At 50.0% G+C, this 15,893-nt stretch overlaps 1 protein-coding gene across 1 annotated transcript in view; it reads left to right on the top strand.

The window, feature by feature from the left end:
* LOC125956902 (serine/threonine-protein phosphatase 4 regulatory subunit 1-like) overlaps positions 1 to 15,893 on the top strand; it is a 43,930-nt gene that overhangs the window by 17,389 nt on the left and 10,648 nt on the right. The window contains exons 2-3 of the mRNA XM_049689174.1: positions 4,770 to 4,882; positions 15,639 to 15,790. Of these exons, the coding sequence (XP_049545131.1) occupies positions 4,770 to 4,882; positions 15,639 to 15,790 (265 nt within the window). The remainder of the gene's footprint in view (positions 1 to 4,769; positions 4,883 to 15,638; positions 15,791 to 15,893) is intronic.

Below are 15,893 nucleotides of genomic sequence, written 5' to 3' on the forward strand. Positions count from 1 at the left end.
TTTTGTTTGTTTCGATAACCAATTCGTCACGTGACGTCATGTAGATTCAGTTGGTATTTAAGAAGAAGAAAAAAACCCACGATCACTCGATCAATATAAATGTTGGCTTCCTTTCCGCGTCGCGTCGGCGCAGGGCATCGTCCTCCTGCCCGAATCGCGTCTCCACCCTCATCCACCTCTTGAGCTGTTGGTACTTGTTTGTAACGAGAGTGGTGCTGGACGGACGAGAGATGCGGCTTGCAACGTATGCATTGCATCTCATGCTTATGCTGTCCCCGGTATGCGCGACGCATGCCATGGAACAGACTACTGCCACCCAAGTCCCCCCGGTATCCCCCCCCCCCACCTTCTTTGGAATGTTAGATCCCGACAACAAGCGAAGAATACAAAGCAAGGAATATCGGATATCAGGTATATATATACATTTATATGTATGTACGATCGCGCGCATCATTGGTATCATGTCTTCTGCTCTCTTTCTTTCCCACGCTGTGTCTATCGCTGTGGGCATCTTTTTCTCTCTCGCACACACACACACACAACAACAGTGGACGACAGACACATACAACCGAATCCAACAGACTCCAGCGCCGTTTCGCGTCTCCCCCCCGGGGCCGGCATCATCAGCATGCCATAGCGCGATCGGGCGGGCGGCTGGATGCCATTGTTGTTAGTGTGTGATGTGTGGTAGGCGCATCGTCATCATCATCGCTGCTGTTGGCGGCTTTTCTGGTTGTTGTGAATGCTGATTTGAACCCCGGCCGGCAACAATCGAGAGAAAGACGAAAGAAAAGAAAATCAATTTGGGTGTTTTTTGTTGTTGTTGCTTTTGTTGCTGCTGCTGCTGCTGCATCCTTCTGCTTCTGCTTCTGAAATTGCTGCGTGTCAAGAATACTGCCGCCAAACTTGACCGCCATCGTCCGTCCCCCCTTGGTGGTGGTGGCGGTTTCTGTTCTTCCGTCCTGAATGCAAATTATTGTCACAAGAGAGAGGGGAGGGGGGGGGGGGGTTGATTTAGGCGATCGACCTGCGGCGTCGTCGCGCAATAATCATGACATAAAAAGAAAGTAGAAGCAGCAGCAGCAGCCAAACGGCATTCCAAGATCACAATCACGCGATAGCACACACGAGAGGAGTCCATGAGGTCCACCAGATAGTTGGGAGGATTGTGGAAGGGGAGGGACCACATTCCAATCTCTGAAGAGAGCATAACACGCCGCGTGGGTCAAATCGCTGGAAATGGAAATCAAACTCACGGTTTCGGAATGGAAAGGAGGCGCCGCCCGACATCTTCGGATCTCCTGATCAAATAAATGGCCTAAAAACTGAAGCAAAACAACACCGCCTCTTCTGGGGTACACTGTTTGTGACATTGCATTCTGCTTGAAAATGCACCAAACACCGGATAGTAAAGGGAAGGTGGCTGATGGTGGGAAACGATCGACACGAATTCCTTGTGAGAGGCGGCAGTCCTCACCCTACCATCCTCCATCCCATCCCATCCCACCCCCCCAACCCAGTCTGTGGGTCTGGCTGTGTTGTGGTATGTCGAAAGTCAATGACCGGCAACTGGAGAACCAGTCGCCACTACCAGAAACCAGACAACAGCAGCGCACTAGCCAGAGAAAAAGAGAAAGAGAGAGAGAGAGAAAGAGAGAGAGAGAGAGAGAGAGAGAGAGAGAGAGAGAGAGAGAGAGAAAGAGAAGGAAGTGGTGTGTGGGGCAGAAGGAATCGGTTGGCGAGAAAGGAGTACGGTAGCAGCAACAAACATACCACAACCCCCTTGCCCACTCTCGAATCGAAGCAGCAGAAAGAAGAGAGAGCCCACAGGAGGAGACAAACCCCCAGAGCCTCCTCCTCCCCGAGGTCGGGGTGTGTAAAAGGGCGCGCGATCGCCGCAGACGCAAGAGAAGGCTCCCAAGAGGCCAAGTCGATCTTCATCTTACCATTCGCATTACCTTTTGCTTCTTCGTGATCCGTGGGTCTGGTCTGTGGCGCGCCGTGTGCTGCTGCTGCTGGTGGTTGTTGTTGAGAGCTCCAGGCGCGTCTCAAAGGACGCGAATGATGCTGATCGTCAGGCACGCGGCTGCCGGCGCGGCGCGTACAAACAACAACAAACTAGTTCACGGGGGGAGCCCCCAAAATAAAGAAATTCTCGAAAGCAATTGAAAGATACAACGCACAAGAAGGCGGCATAGAGAGAGAGCGAAAGATCGGAGAGAGAGAGAGGGTTGTGCAGGATTGAAATGAGAAAATTGTGGAATACCCCACGATATGATGAGAAAAAGGAAGGAAGAGAGAAAGAGAGACAGTGAAGAAAAACGAAGAAAGGTAGACACAAAGAGGAGAGAAAAAGTGTATGTGTGTGTGTCTGTATGCTGAGGAGATAAAACTCGTTACACCGCGTTCCATTCTGTCTGTCAATTTGGTTTCTGCGTCTTCGCGAAGATCGCGATCCTCGTGCGCTGCCGCCTCTAGGGAGGAGGGTTGAAGGAGGAATCTCCAAAGCGAAGCGGCGGCACGAGCGGCGCAACCCTCGTTTGGCGCATTTCCACTCCACTGATGCTGGGGATGCTCTTGTACTTTGCTTCGATTGCAAACCAACCAACATAGACCCCAAACACACACACACACACACACAAGCACACGTGCGCTTATATTCCATTCACCGCCCCGCCGCGCGCGCACTGCCTGCCTTGGAATGTGACAGCCTCATTCTTCGTCCCACATCCCTCCGGCGCATGCCTCACCTCATAGAGATCGTGATCCATCTGCTTCGCCTTCTACTTCTCCTTCTTCTCCACCGTGCTGCTGCTGTCCTGAATGATATCCGTGCGGGGTCTCTATTCATGCACCCGTTTCTTCTCTTCTTACTTTCCAAGAAGCGGGCGAAAGCCGAAAGCCATCGGATTTCCGATGAAAGAGTAGCACACATGTGTCGCGAGCGGATCGGATCGGATCGCACTCTTCGGGTTCGTCCTTTTCCGTTGACGTACCGTTTTCTTTTTCTGCAAATTACAGAGTGCAGAGTGTTTTCCCCTTATTTTTGATACCGAAAGATAAAGCCGTAACGTAATGTGGTCGATGATGATCGTTCAATGGAAGGAAGGGAATTGTAACTCTCGCAAAAACTACTTCACCAGCTTCGAAAACCAAACTGTGTTTCTGGGATTGATTGTTTAAAACTTGCAATCGCTTAGCCCCTGCTTTAAGGGCATCAAATCTGAATTTCATTTCCCTTTTGAACATTAGTTTGAACGGGCTTTCATTAGTTGTCGCACTTGTGACTTGTGGCCCGATACATTTCCAGAAAATTCCATAAATTAAGATGAACGCTTTTTCCTTGATTGGCTGGATCCATTGCTGATTTCGACAATGCCGTTTTAAATATTTTTACGGCATTTTCTGCAGCACCATTTGAAAACCGGACTGTATATCATTGTTGAATCTTAGTTCACTTTGGTTGCTATGCTGGGAAATATATAAAGCAGAGCAACCAATACGTTACAAAAATGGATGTTTCGCACAACATAGTCCGCTTTTTTATGCGAATTTATGTTTTGGCTTAGTACATTTTGGTGCTAACCAGGAATCCATGCCAGCTAACGGGCTTCATGCTCAGACAGGGCTCCAGTTACTTCTCGTAACAAAAATTCCCAAAGGGTGGTCAGCGCGGATAAGATCACAAGAGCATGATGAGACTCCGCCATGCACCACTACGTTCCGCGCGCGCGCGATACGTTTATCAAAAGAGAGCGCGTCCAAGATACACGAATGCCAAATCTGACAATCGACGGACGCGACGACGACGAGCCACGACTTGGACTTGCTGCTATGTGTTCTGTGTTGTCGCCGCTGCTGCCACCGGTGCTGCCTGCGAGGAGGAGGCTCCACTGGCGGTGGTCTGGTCAACACCACCAGGAGAGACTGGTTTTGGTCCAGAAGAGTGGAAGGAAAAACAGGCCGCGATGTTGGGGGTGGTGAAGGGAGGTGCTGGTGGTGGTGGTGGTGGTATGCCAATAAAACACTTGCCACATTCCACAGTCGCCTCTCTCGGCCACAGTGGTGTGGAGGAGAGTCGGGTTTTTACAGTTAGCTTTTTATGCATATTTAACAACAATATTGAGCCCCCTCTCCAACTCCTCCACTCACTCACACACACACACACCAACATTCTTGTATTCCATTACATTGCTGAAAGAAAGGGGGAGAGAAGGTGGCACCCCCGCCACGGCAGATTTTCTATTTCGACGACAACGACGACGTATTCTGTCGTCGTTGAAAACAGACGAGACATGCCCGGGAATGTGTATTGCTGCGCCCCCAGTGGGGTGGTCCAATGCGCGACGTGTTGGAACAGTAGACTCGGTGTCCTGTTTTAAGTTCGCCTATAAGACCTCGAGACCACAGAGCGAGAGAGAAGAGAAGAGAGAAGGCGCTTTTTATGTTTGTCAGCCGTTATTGTTGTCTTCTTTTGATACGTTCTTTTTTCCCCTGTTTTTATCTCACTATCTCTCTCTTTTGGAGATACTTTCGGGTGGGTTTCCGTCTTGTGACGTTGAGGATATTGTATGTTAGTTATAACTGCAAAAAAAAAACTGTGGCATTTTTGTGGTCCTTTATCGTATTTACAGTTCCGAGAACTATGCAGCAGCACAATCTTCGTGATGGGGAATACTTAAAGATGTGACTAAATGACGCAGACAGAAGAAAAAACCAACGGATAATTAACAGTTCCACATTTCCAAAATCTCCATTTCGCTTTACAGAGATTGCTATCCGCGGGTACTGGAGCACATCATCAGCACACAGCCGCCGCAGGTGCTGTGTCGGGACTACAAGGAGATCCTCGGCACCCTCGACATCATCTCTACCGATCCAGGTAAGGACAGGACCAAAATTTACACCGAAAAGAAGAGAGAGAGAGAGAGAGAGAGAGAGAGAGAGAGAGAGAGAGAGAGAGAGCGCATAGCATAGCGAGTGTGTGTGTGGATCGATTGAAGTTCATTGCACTTTGCTCAGCGGCGCAACGAAAGGACAGAGCACAACAAACTGCAATTGTGTGTTTGCGCGCCCCACACAGGACCCCAGCGCCACATTTGTTGTGTTGTTGCACATTCAACAAGTTCTGTTTTCCCGCGCGCGCGCGAATGCTCTCTCTGTGTTATGTTATGGTGGAGTCTTCTCCAGCATATAGCCAGGGGGTAACGGGATGGGGATCGGCGGGAGTGATCTTGTGTGGTTGTGTTTCCATATGACTCCCGACGTAATTTTGTTATTATTATTTGCGATGCCTTTTGAGCATCTTCCGTTCTTTCGGATGAAGCAGAGAGGATGAACGTTCTTTGAAAGCTTTTCTGAACTGAAGCTGTGCAGCATCTTGGCGGGAAAGGAAGATAATGGAGGTTCTTTGGCTGGCCTGGCTGTGCGGTGCGTGTTTATTTATTCGCTTCCAGATACTCGCACCCATTATCAGTGCAGAGAGAAGAAGGGAGAAGAAGGGAGCAACGTTGACCAAAAATAAAACTCGTAAATTTACGTCGCATAAGTAAGGAGCGCGCAACGACTGTACTTTGGTCTCTTCTTGCTCATTTGTTTTTTTTTGTTTTCCCTGTTTATGTTGTTGTTTTCGGTGCCCTTGGTTGTGGTTGCAAGAGAATTAAAAATCAAAAAGAAATTCGCTGTTAGGAGAGATGCATTTCTCTCATCGTTCTCCACAGCAGCGTCATCTTCTCGAATGAAAGGAGTATGCAGTATTTAAGGGGGGGTCATTGACACACAACTGTGTTGTGTTGTGCCACGAAGAACCACATCCACAACTGGCGCGCAAGATGTCACGGAAATTCTTGCGCGAAAGCGAACCGGAGAGAGAGCCCAAAAAGGAAAGGATGAAACTGCATCTGCGTGTAGATCACGATTTAGGTATACAGAGGAATAATCCTTTTCCCTTTCTCCTCGAAACGCAAAGACAATTATGGATCATCTGCAATCTTGGAGAATTAGAGGAAGCTCACATCCCCCTCCTGAACAAGAAGAAGAAGGGACTCGCCAAAAATAGATCGCTTCTTACATATGACGCCCGGCAGGGGGGAATTCCCGGACAGATAGATCGCGCAAGAGGTGGAAACTCCGTCGTCGCGTCTTCCAAAACCCAAATATGGGGGCAAAATACACGTGGAGCGCGCGCGCGCGAACGGAAGTGAAGCCGCGCGCCGCCGCCATTCCGAAGCAACGGGAACGCGAGCACGCGCGCGTGCCTTATGCTTCTGCTGCTATTGCTGCATCGTTCTATAAATGTATCGGAGGAAATGGGAAAACATAAGGGGGGGATGATCTCTCGGTGGCCGCACGCCGACGCCGAGAAAAAGACCCCCAGGCGAGAGCATACACTCGCGACTTGCGACCCCGACTTGGGGTCGTCGTCGTCCTCTCCGCGCCGACCCGACCACCGCGGAATTAGTTTTCCCAAAACGACAGTGCGACGTCGTCCCAACGCCGTTACCGTTGAAGTAGAAAATGCATCGCGCCACCACCAGCGCCATGGACTTGGAAAAAAAGGGAGAAAAAGGGAGAGGGAAGAGAGGGTTCTATTTTTGGGTGAATGTGAGGAGGAAGGGTAGGAGGAGGTGCCGTCGCTCGCTGTGACGGCATGCGCCTCGGCTCGGTTGCTGGATCTCTTCTCGAAAGAACAGAGAGAGAGGATGTGTGACTGTGATCTTGACTGATCACCACACCAGCGATATAGTGGGGGAGGAGGAAAGGAGAAGGTGATGCGGTGCATCGATTTCCTGTGATCACCGCATGACGTCGTCATCTTGTTTTATGCTATATGCTGCCTTACGCTCTTGCCAGCCGCAGTAGCAGTAGTATTGAGACAAGAAGTGCGGCATGTCTGCTGCTGCTGCTGCTGCTGCTGGTGGAGGAGTTTGAGGAAAGAAGCAACGGCAACGGGGGGCGTGTGTTGCCTGTATTCGACATCCGGTCGGTCTGTCCTCTCTAGGGACACAGCGAGGAAGGGGGGAAAGGAGACAGGAAGAGAGGGATGCGAGAACCCTCCAAGAACAACCCACCGGTGGCAGCTGACTGCTGCTGTTGCTGCTGCTGTTGTTGCTGCTGGGTTCTCCCCGAGGTTCTAAAGATAACTCTTGGATGGATCTTCGGGTACCGCGAGGAAGGCAAGGCAACGACGGAGGGGCAGAAGTAGTAACCAATCCATATTTTCCTGTGTTGTGCGTGTCTCTCAACGCACCACCACCACCCCACTGGGACTGTTTGGAATGCGGCATCCGAACGGAAGAACACAAAGACAAACAAAATGAAGAAATGACTAGATAGATAGATAGATAGCCTTTCTGGATAGTAGAGGGGAAGGAGAAAAAGGGAGGAAGATGGCGAAACGAGAGCGAAAGGAGAGGGAACTCTGAACCGTTTTTCTCGGTGTCAGGGCCTTTTGGAATTATTTATAAATGTGTGTACCGTTCCGGAAAAGTATTGCGTTCCGTGGATTGTATGCGTGTGTGTGTGAGAATCGGAGGACGAATTTCCACTTTTCACCGTTTGATTAAACTAACAGTTGCGACAAAGTTTTAGTGTCGATTATTTAATATTTTTCGTGCCATTTAATTCAATCGATGGTGTGCAGCATGGAATTGTGTGTGTGCTTGCGTTTTTTTTTTGGTACCAAAGGGAGTCGATATCATCGACGACCTTTAGAAACATGTGTGGTGGACACGACGGCAGTTGATCGAGCGTGATGAAACCTAATTTGGTTCTAATTTTAGAGAGCGTCTTTCATAAGCGTTCTGTTCGTCGATGAATTCCGTTTTCCATGTTGCGAAAAGGATATTCTATTTTGGATTTGGAAAAAAACGGATCTATTCAAGCTGCTGCTGCTGCTGATCCTTCAAGGGATATTCGCCTTTTTCGATTCGGTTTCGCATAAGGGGGCCAACATAACGACTTCAAAGAGAGAGAGTGCGTTGACATACTATCTTTTTAATCATTGGCTGCATTAGTGCTTCGTTCGCCATTTTAGGAAATTTCAAAAACAATTAACAGGATATCATCCTCATCATCGTGTAAATACAGACTAAGGCACCGGAGCCACACTTCCGTTTGAAACCAGGCATATACCTTCTAGGCCATACCAGCGACGACAAAACCAGAGTTTAACCGCAAAGTATGCTCTCTCCCTCGATCTGGCGCTCCCCGTTTCGTGTGGAAAGAAGGGGGAGGAGGGAAGTGTAGCGTCGTTGTGCCATTTTGTCACTCATTTTACGATGATAACCCAAATTGAAACTTCCTTCCTTTTATTCCGTCCATCCGCCACGGAGAGAGAAAGAGAGAGGCGAGCGACCCCGGAGAGCAACGAGACGGCGGCGGGGAAGGCATGTATGTGTGGAGGCGGAAGTACGAGTTTTTTTTATTTTGGTTTTGGGGACTCCTCTCAGCACTATGATTAGCAAGCAAAAAATTGTATGTAGCAAAGCCTCATGATTGTTTTTTTTTTGGTTTTCAATCTTACTGTTCCGGATAGATTATGCCAAATATCATCACCACCACTGCTACACACACACGCGCCGCAAGACCCCCTTATGTTGTGTGTGTGTGTGTGTGTGTATCTGTCTTTGATACGACATTATTCATCCTCGCTCATCACCAGCTGAAACCATATGGTTTTGCTAGAATTACGGGATCCTCCCATCCCACTCCCTCCTATCCCACCCCAGCCATATGCGACGGAGGAGAACCTGGAACTACTCTCACTTTCTCACTCACACTCGCCTCCGCCGCCTGTTCGTTAACTGTCACCGGGTGTCAATCACGCAACTTCCGGCCCAACAGCCACACACAACACACGACAACGATGATGCTGATGACGGCGACTCCGACGGCGTGGTGCATATGCTGCTCCACTAACACACACACACACACTCCCTTTCTCGCTCTCTCTCTCTCTCACACACTCTCTCTGGTGTTATGTTGATCCCATCCTGTGCGGGTACGATCGTCATTCCAGGGAGAGATTCATCGAGACAACCGTCATACTCTCGTGTGGGGGGTAACGGCGCACATTTCGCGAACAACCGCGACGATGATGATGATGATGGTGTGATGATGGTCGCCGGAACTTGGTTGTGCCCTGGTCTGTGTTGTGGCGAGTGGCAGGGGGAAAGGATGTAAATGGAATCCACCGGAAGTGGCATGTCCGGTCCCCGGATCTGCCTGCCTACTGCGTCGCTCTCCCTCTCTCTCTGTGTCTAATTCTTAGTGCGCGATCGCGAAGTTCGTTGTCCTCTCTCTCTCACTCCCGATGGTGGTCCCTGTGATGTTACCTCTTTAACTTTGGACTCTCTCGCTGTTGCCACAAAAACCATTTGAGGAAAGGAGAAAGAAAGCAAGAAGGAAGCCAGTCTGGAGATGTTCTCTCCCTCTCTTTTTCTCCCTAACTATCCGTTTTCGCTTCCGACATCCGGAATTAGATTGCACGGATGGATGTGTGTGAGGACCGAAAGACCAAAAGTAGTAGTAGGATGGGGAGAGATAGAGAAGTTTAGTTCCCATTGCGGTTTCCGGCGTCGTCTTCCGGAGGGAAGGGAGGGCACAGAGAGAAAGAGAGAGAGAGAGAGAGAGAGAGAGAGAGAGAGAGAGAGAGAGAGAGAGAGAGAGAGAGAGAGCCGAGGAGCTATTGTGAATGAAGAAAGAACCAGGTTCTTCGCGGCGAGCAGCGAGTGTTCATGCAAATTGATTGTGTCACACAACCAACCAACTCCTTCGCCCCCCTCGTGATCGCCATTCGTCGCCGGGTGCGCGAAGCACCCCCTCCCCTCCCCTCTCCCTCTTTCGAATGCATTACACGCGAGACTGACGCGCGGACTTCTCTCTATGCCTTGTGTAGAAAGTGATGAAGGCCAGAGTAGCGGATCTGAGACGGAAATAGTGCATAGAACGACGACACGGGGCCTTAGTATGTCCACGGAACCGAGTACAGAACCCGGGACAGCAACGCGATGCAGTAGCAGCACGTCGTCTTCACTCTTCACTCGTCGGATCTGCTGCGTCGATTTGACCGCGGTGTGTTTGTGTGTGTTTGTGTGTCTGTACTTTCCGTTTCCGATACCCCACCCCCCTCTCTACTGCGCACTCTGGCCGGGCCTCTGGTCTGCTGCCAGTCCGCGCGCGCCCCATTTGGGTTGACAGAAATTGATCATTAGTCGTTGTCGTCGTTGTCGTCGTCGTCGACGGCAGCCCGAGTTGCCTACCGCCGAGTCCGGAAATGGAACGGAATGGAAAGAAGAATCCCGGTAATGGCTGTTCGTTCTGCTGTGTTGCTTGCTTGGTTGCTGCAGCACGCCACCAGTAGTCAGTACGTGTCTGGTTTTCGGGAATGCTAACGGCGGGTGCTCTTCCAGTAGAACGTTATAATCAATTTTAAATTAATCGCAGACCACCATCGAATCCTCCTTCCTCCCTCCCCACATCGTGGGCACTGCAGAAAGAAGAACTCGTTGGCATCATCGTGTGTGGCCGCGTGCTACTCTGGCAAGAAGGAGAGCTACTTGATCCAATTAAGCGTAGAAATTATATCCAGACCAACCTGGAACAGAGGTTGTAGAAGAGGTTGTGGCGAGAGCAAAGGTTGACAGGAGAAGATGTTTGCAATCGATTTCTAGCAAGTTTATTTACTCTTGATGTTACCCTTACTACATACGTACTTTACTTCGGGGACGTCCTCTTGGACGTCATAAGATCACTGATTGTTACCAGCGAAAGACAACAGGATTTGACAGAATTTTCCGAAGAAGATTCTTGCACTACTCCACAGCACTACTACATTCCCTGCATTCCCCAGCACTACTACTTGATGGAGACGCCTGGTATTCAACTAAACGAAAACACCTTTTGGTCGCGCATTTGCTTTGCCCTTATCCGATCATCAGACAGACTGCAGGAGTTGTATTTTGATAATGTCCTTTTGGTATCATTTCTTCGAGCACCAACTGTGTGTGTGTGTCGTGATGATGACCGCGGGTACTAATGGCGAGAAGAGCAGTGAGAGCATGATGCGAGAGCGTAATGTTGGTGTGGTAAAGATCCTTGTGTTCCCCGATAAATGCTGGCGCGCCCTTTTTGCAGAGCCCAGGATCATATGTTACTCTCTTCAGAGGACTCCTTATTTTACTCCTTTCTCAATGCATCGTCGTGGATCCTGGGTGTTTCCTCGAATGTCCCTTCCTGTCCTGTGGAACATGATCTGACACCAATGAAACCAAAGAAGTGAAATGGGCTATGGCTTCTTAATGAAAACACACGCCTAGCCGTGTCGTCCCTCTAGAAGAGAGCAGCCTCTCTGGCAGCAGGAGGATATGCCGCGTTCGTTGACGTAACAATTTATCAAATTTCATCCTTCGGAGGTAGGAGAGGTGTATATACACCACCCACCCAGAGCGCACTCGCTTGCCCCGCGGCGGGTCCACACCACAGAGTCGACTGCTGCTTCTCTCTGCTGTGCCTGGCCTGGCCGGCCAGCCATCCCAGACATTCTGGCGGCTGCTTCGGCAATCCTCCCGGAGAAAACCATTTCTTCCCAGCCGCACACGCACACACCACCTACACTGGGAAAAATAGATTTTCATCTTTCACTCTGTGTCTGTGTGTGCGAGGGAGGACCTTGAGTCCTCTCTTTCCCGTGCTCGCTCTCTCTTTCATTCCTCTTGTGTCTTGTCGTCGTCGTCGTTATGGTGAATCAATCTGCTTCTGGAGGATTTTACTTTTGCACAATTTTATCTGAGAGAAATACGCGCACGAACAACTACAACTGGTGTGTATGAGTGATTGGTATGTTGATAGATAATCCGGAGAAGATTTTCCAAAAAAAACAATCAAATGATAATGCACATCGAAGGAGAGAAGAAGGCAATTTATACTCAAAAAAAAATATGCCCACATTTTAGGGTTGCAATAAACTAATTTTCCTGAACTCCCCCACTGGATGTTATCAATCAAGAATGTTTTAAAAATCCATCATCCTACACACCGTGCCAAGCTGCACCACCTACTCATCTACCGTGACCAGGAAGGATGGGTAGGCCAGGAATGATAAACCAATCGTTTTTTGTGTCTGTGTGTGCGTGACCCTCGTACTCTCTCCGTATCGTAAGGATCGGTATCACGATGATGGGCTGCTGATACGAACGCGTCCTACTCTTATCTCTTATCAGTTTGCGTTCAGCGAGCAGCGAAAGAGAGAGAGCGAAAGAGAGAAAGGAGAAGAGGGGGGAGCTCAACTGATTTCAATTAAACGCCCGATCGACCGATTTATCTATCATCAATCGGGGTAACTGTTTAAGACGTAATCGGATAGTAAAAATGTATGTGCCGCCGCCGGCGTAGGCAGCAGTCCAGTTACGTTTGGTTAAACATCTTTTGATTCTCTCTTTCTCTCTCTTTCTCTCTCGGTTCTGCCGAAGAACCGTATGAATGGTGGTCACCAGAAGAGGGAGAGTCCCTAAAGGATGATGGTACCTTCGGAGTATATCTCTCTCTCTCTCAAGAGAGAGAGTCTTTCGTATCATTCTCTCCTTCTGCTCCGGGTTCCAGGAGCTAGTGATGGTGTAGCGGCTCGTATCCTTGATGCTATGATGCTGCTGGTGGCCGCCCGCTATCCTTGGCTATGTGTGTGGAGCGAACTGTTTTGCGCGCTCCTGCCAAACCGCTGCTGGTGTGTGTGTGCTGTGTGTATTGGGAGCTTGGGTTGTGTTGCTACTACTACGAGAGCTACTACTCCTGTACTCTACACCAAACCGTCCACCTGGCCTCTATCCTGCCGTGCCGTACAATTGCTCCATCATAACACACAGCCCCACACACACACACGCACAATCGTTGGTGGTGGCCACTGCTGCTGGGTGGTGCGATGGAATGTTAGCTGTTGCTACAAGAAGAGAAGTAGCACCACCTTTACACACCCGAAGAACGACTCCTAACACACCGTGCGCGCGGGTGTGTGTAGGGATATCCATCCGCCGCATCCACGGCCAGCAGCACCAGATAGCGCATATCGTCCGAACCGTTCGAGTGTGTGCCACACGACGACGACGACGACGACGACCACGGCGAACGGAGTGGTTGTGTTTGCACCGAAGAAACTATCTGATTCCTCCGGTTCTCCGGACCAGAGAACACGCAATCCACGGAAAAACGGGTGTAGCGCTGATCAGTAGAGGATACTAACGATAAAGACCACCGAGGAGTGCTCTGGTGTTTTGTAAAAGTGCAAAGAACTCGCGAATCAATCGTGTGCAGCAGTAGTTCCCCTGGAATAATTTGGTTTGTGGTGTACGCGAATCAGAAAAGGGCGTGTAAGAAGCATCTCTTCTCGAGGTGGTGTGGTGGACTATGTGTGACCAGTGACCAGCATCACATCAGCCCCTCACCCACGAGCCGCGAACATTATCAGTCGAGGTCGAGTTCCAGCGACTCCTTTTAGTGCAGACTCGAAGAAGTAACAAGTGTTTGAGGTGTAACCGATAAGGTAATTTGCGTTCTCGAGATATAAACCCGGGAGAAGATTAATGTGGTGTGATGGAGGGGGAGCTTTTGCGCTCTTGCGTGTCTCGTGTAAATGATTTTTCGTTACGGAATGGCCCCGGGGCGCCACCTTCCCGTTGCGCTTCTGTTATGATAATAGGCTCTAGGCATCGAGGCATCTTCTTGTGTGTCCCTTCTGTCAAATTCCTCCTCCTTCCTTGCTGATATGACATAACCTCGTTTTTGGGGTGTAGTGTCCAGCCAGCAAAGAAGCAGCAGCCGCAGCCTCTCGAAGTTGTGTGGAAGTCCAGTCCCTACTAGTCTGTACTGTACGTCCTCTCTCTCTCTCTCATTCGTGCTCTCTCGTTCTCGCGCTCGCGGTGGGATTTGTAGTCCTACCATCCTTCCGCCTTCGCCGAGAAGAGATAATGCGCAACAACAAACCATTTCCTGCGGGACCACACACAGAGCAGCCAGCAGCAGCAGCACCAGGACACCCTCGCTCGCAACCTTTCACGGTGTGTGGGTGTGGGTGTGGGTGTAGGTAGTAGTGAGCATCCCCTTTTCGCTTCTCAATTTTAATCAAAGCTCTGGGCTCTCTCTCGCTCTCTTGTGGATGCTCCCTTTCGGGGATGTGCGGGTGGCTCGGACTCGGAGTTGGCGAACGGTTGTTGGGTGGTGGTTGGTTTGGGGTGTGTTCGTGTAATGATTATGGTGCTCCTTAAGGCCGCGCCTGGATAAGAGATTTTGCATGGTGCGTACCTACCTCTGCTCTGGTCGGCTGTGGACGGACCCACTTGAAGTAATGGGTGGTAGTGATGATGGGGGCGCATGGCTGCTTGCAGATGCTTCGACAGCTTTTGAAGAGGTGCTCGATAGATTTGTCGCTTTTCTGGTGTGTAAAGTTCACTTCCATCGTTTGTCTCCTTTAGGAAAGGTAGAGGAGGAGAACATTGTATTGTAACGCGCCGCTGTTAAAACATTGTTAAAGCTCGTTTGATTAATGTCCCTTTTCCTGCTGCTCGTGTGGTGGGTGGGCAGCGGTTAACGAACGAACCGCTGGACCCCCCCACCGTTGGTTGTGTGTGCTACAAAGCGGTGGCGGCGTGTATTAGCATGAGGTGACCCCTCGGTGGACGGGCGCGCGAGATGGAGATTGGTACCACCACCACCCCATACATTAACCTTTGCTTTGATACGGAGGAGTTTGTGGTACCGCGAGGGTGCGCCCGTGTGTGTATGCGGGGGGGTTGAAAGCCAAAAGGTCGACAAACGCCGCTGCCACACGCTCCACGAATCATAGCGAACCCATCCACCCCCACCACCCTCTCGCCAATCACCACCACCAACCGCCTCTCCTCATCACCGCACAATATGATGGTGAGTTTGAGCGAAACATTCTGATTTGTTGTTTCTACCTTCGCGGTGTGTGGGTGGCCTGGACTTTTCCACACACCCACAACCAACCACCAGCACCACCAGCCGATGGTAGCCGCGCCAGGTCTTGATGCCCTGGAATTTTTGGGAGGTTTCTAGAAGCGCGGGCGGCATATGTTGTCTTATGTTCTCTGGCCTTTGAATGCTGCCTTCCATTTAAACGAGCGCCGCATTTTAGCACACCACCACGCTTGCGTGCGCGCAATGCCCCCGAAAAAGATAACATTTCCCGTCCGGAACGGAGCCTGTGATGACACCAGGAGTTTGGAGAAGTTTATCATCAACCACCTACACCGCGAACGACCACCACCATTGCGCGGGCGCTCTCTAGTAGGACACGGATTGCTCGCGGTGCAGTTTGTTGATTAAACAATTCGCGAGGATGGCAAAGCTGTGGTTTTCGCGTAGAAGAGTGGTAACATCACACCCTCTCGGAAAATTTCTATTCAACTCAACGCCCTTTTCTCCTTCATTTACATGCATTCAGGGTCGTACTAAACCGATCCGAAAAGGGATCCCTTTTTTGACGATTCAGCAAGTGTTTCTTGTGCTCCTCGTTGTGGTTTAAATTATATTTCAAAGGCACCAATCGTTAACCCCTTATGTTTTTCCGTGCGACCTCTCACAAGGCTAATGTCTTTCATTTTCTTGTTTTTTGCGATCATTTCCAGATGAGTCCGTACGATTGTATTTGGCCTGCTGGCTACACAAGTACTGTGCGAGCTGGTTCGAGCGCGATCAGGACCAGCAGAGCATCTTCAGCAAAGCGTTCCCGGAGAAGATCCTGCAGATCATCGTCCGTTACCTAACAGATGAGCCAAACGTAAGTATCTGTTGCGCTGTAGTTGCGTATCCATTAATACATCTGCCGGGCTTCGAAAAAAAAAACGATCGAAAAAAGAGCTTTTCGATCGCGATCCACAACC

Source organism: Anopheles darlingi, chromosome 3, assembly GCF_943734745.1.
Source record: "Anopheles darlingi chromosome 3, idAnoDarlMG_H_01, whole genome shotgun sequence".
In the NCBI taxonomy this organism is placed as follows: Eukaryota; Metazoa; Arthropoda; class Insecta; order Diptera; family Culicidae; genus Anopheles; species Anopheles darlingi.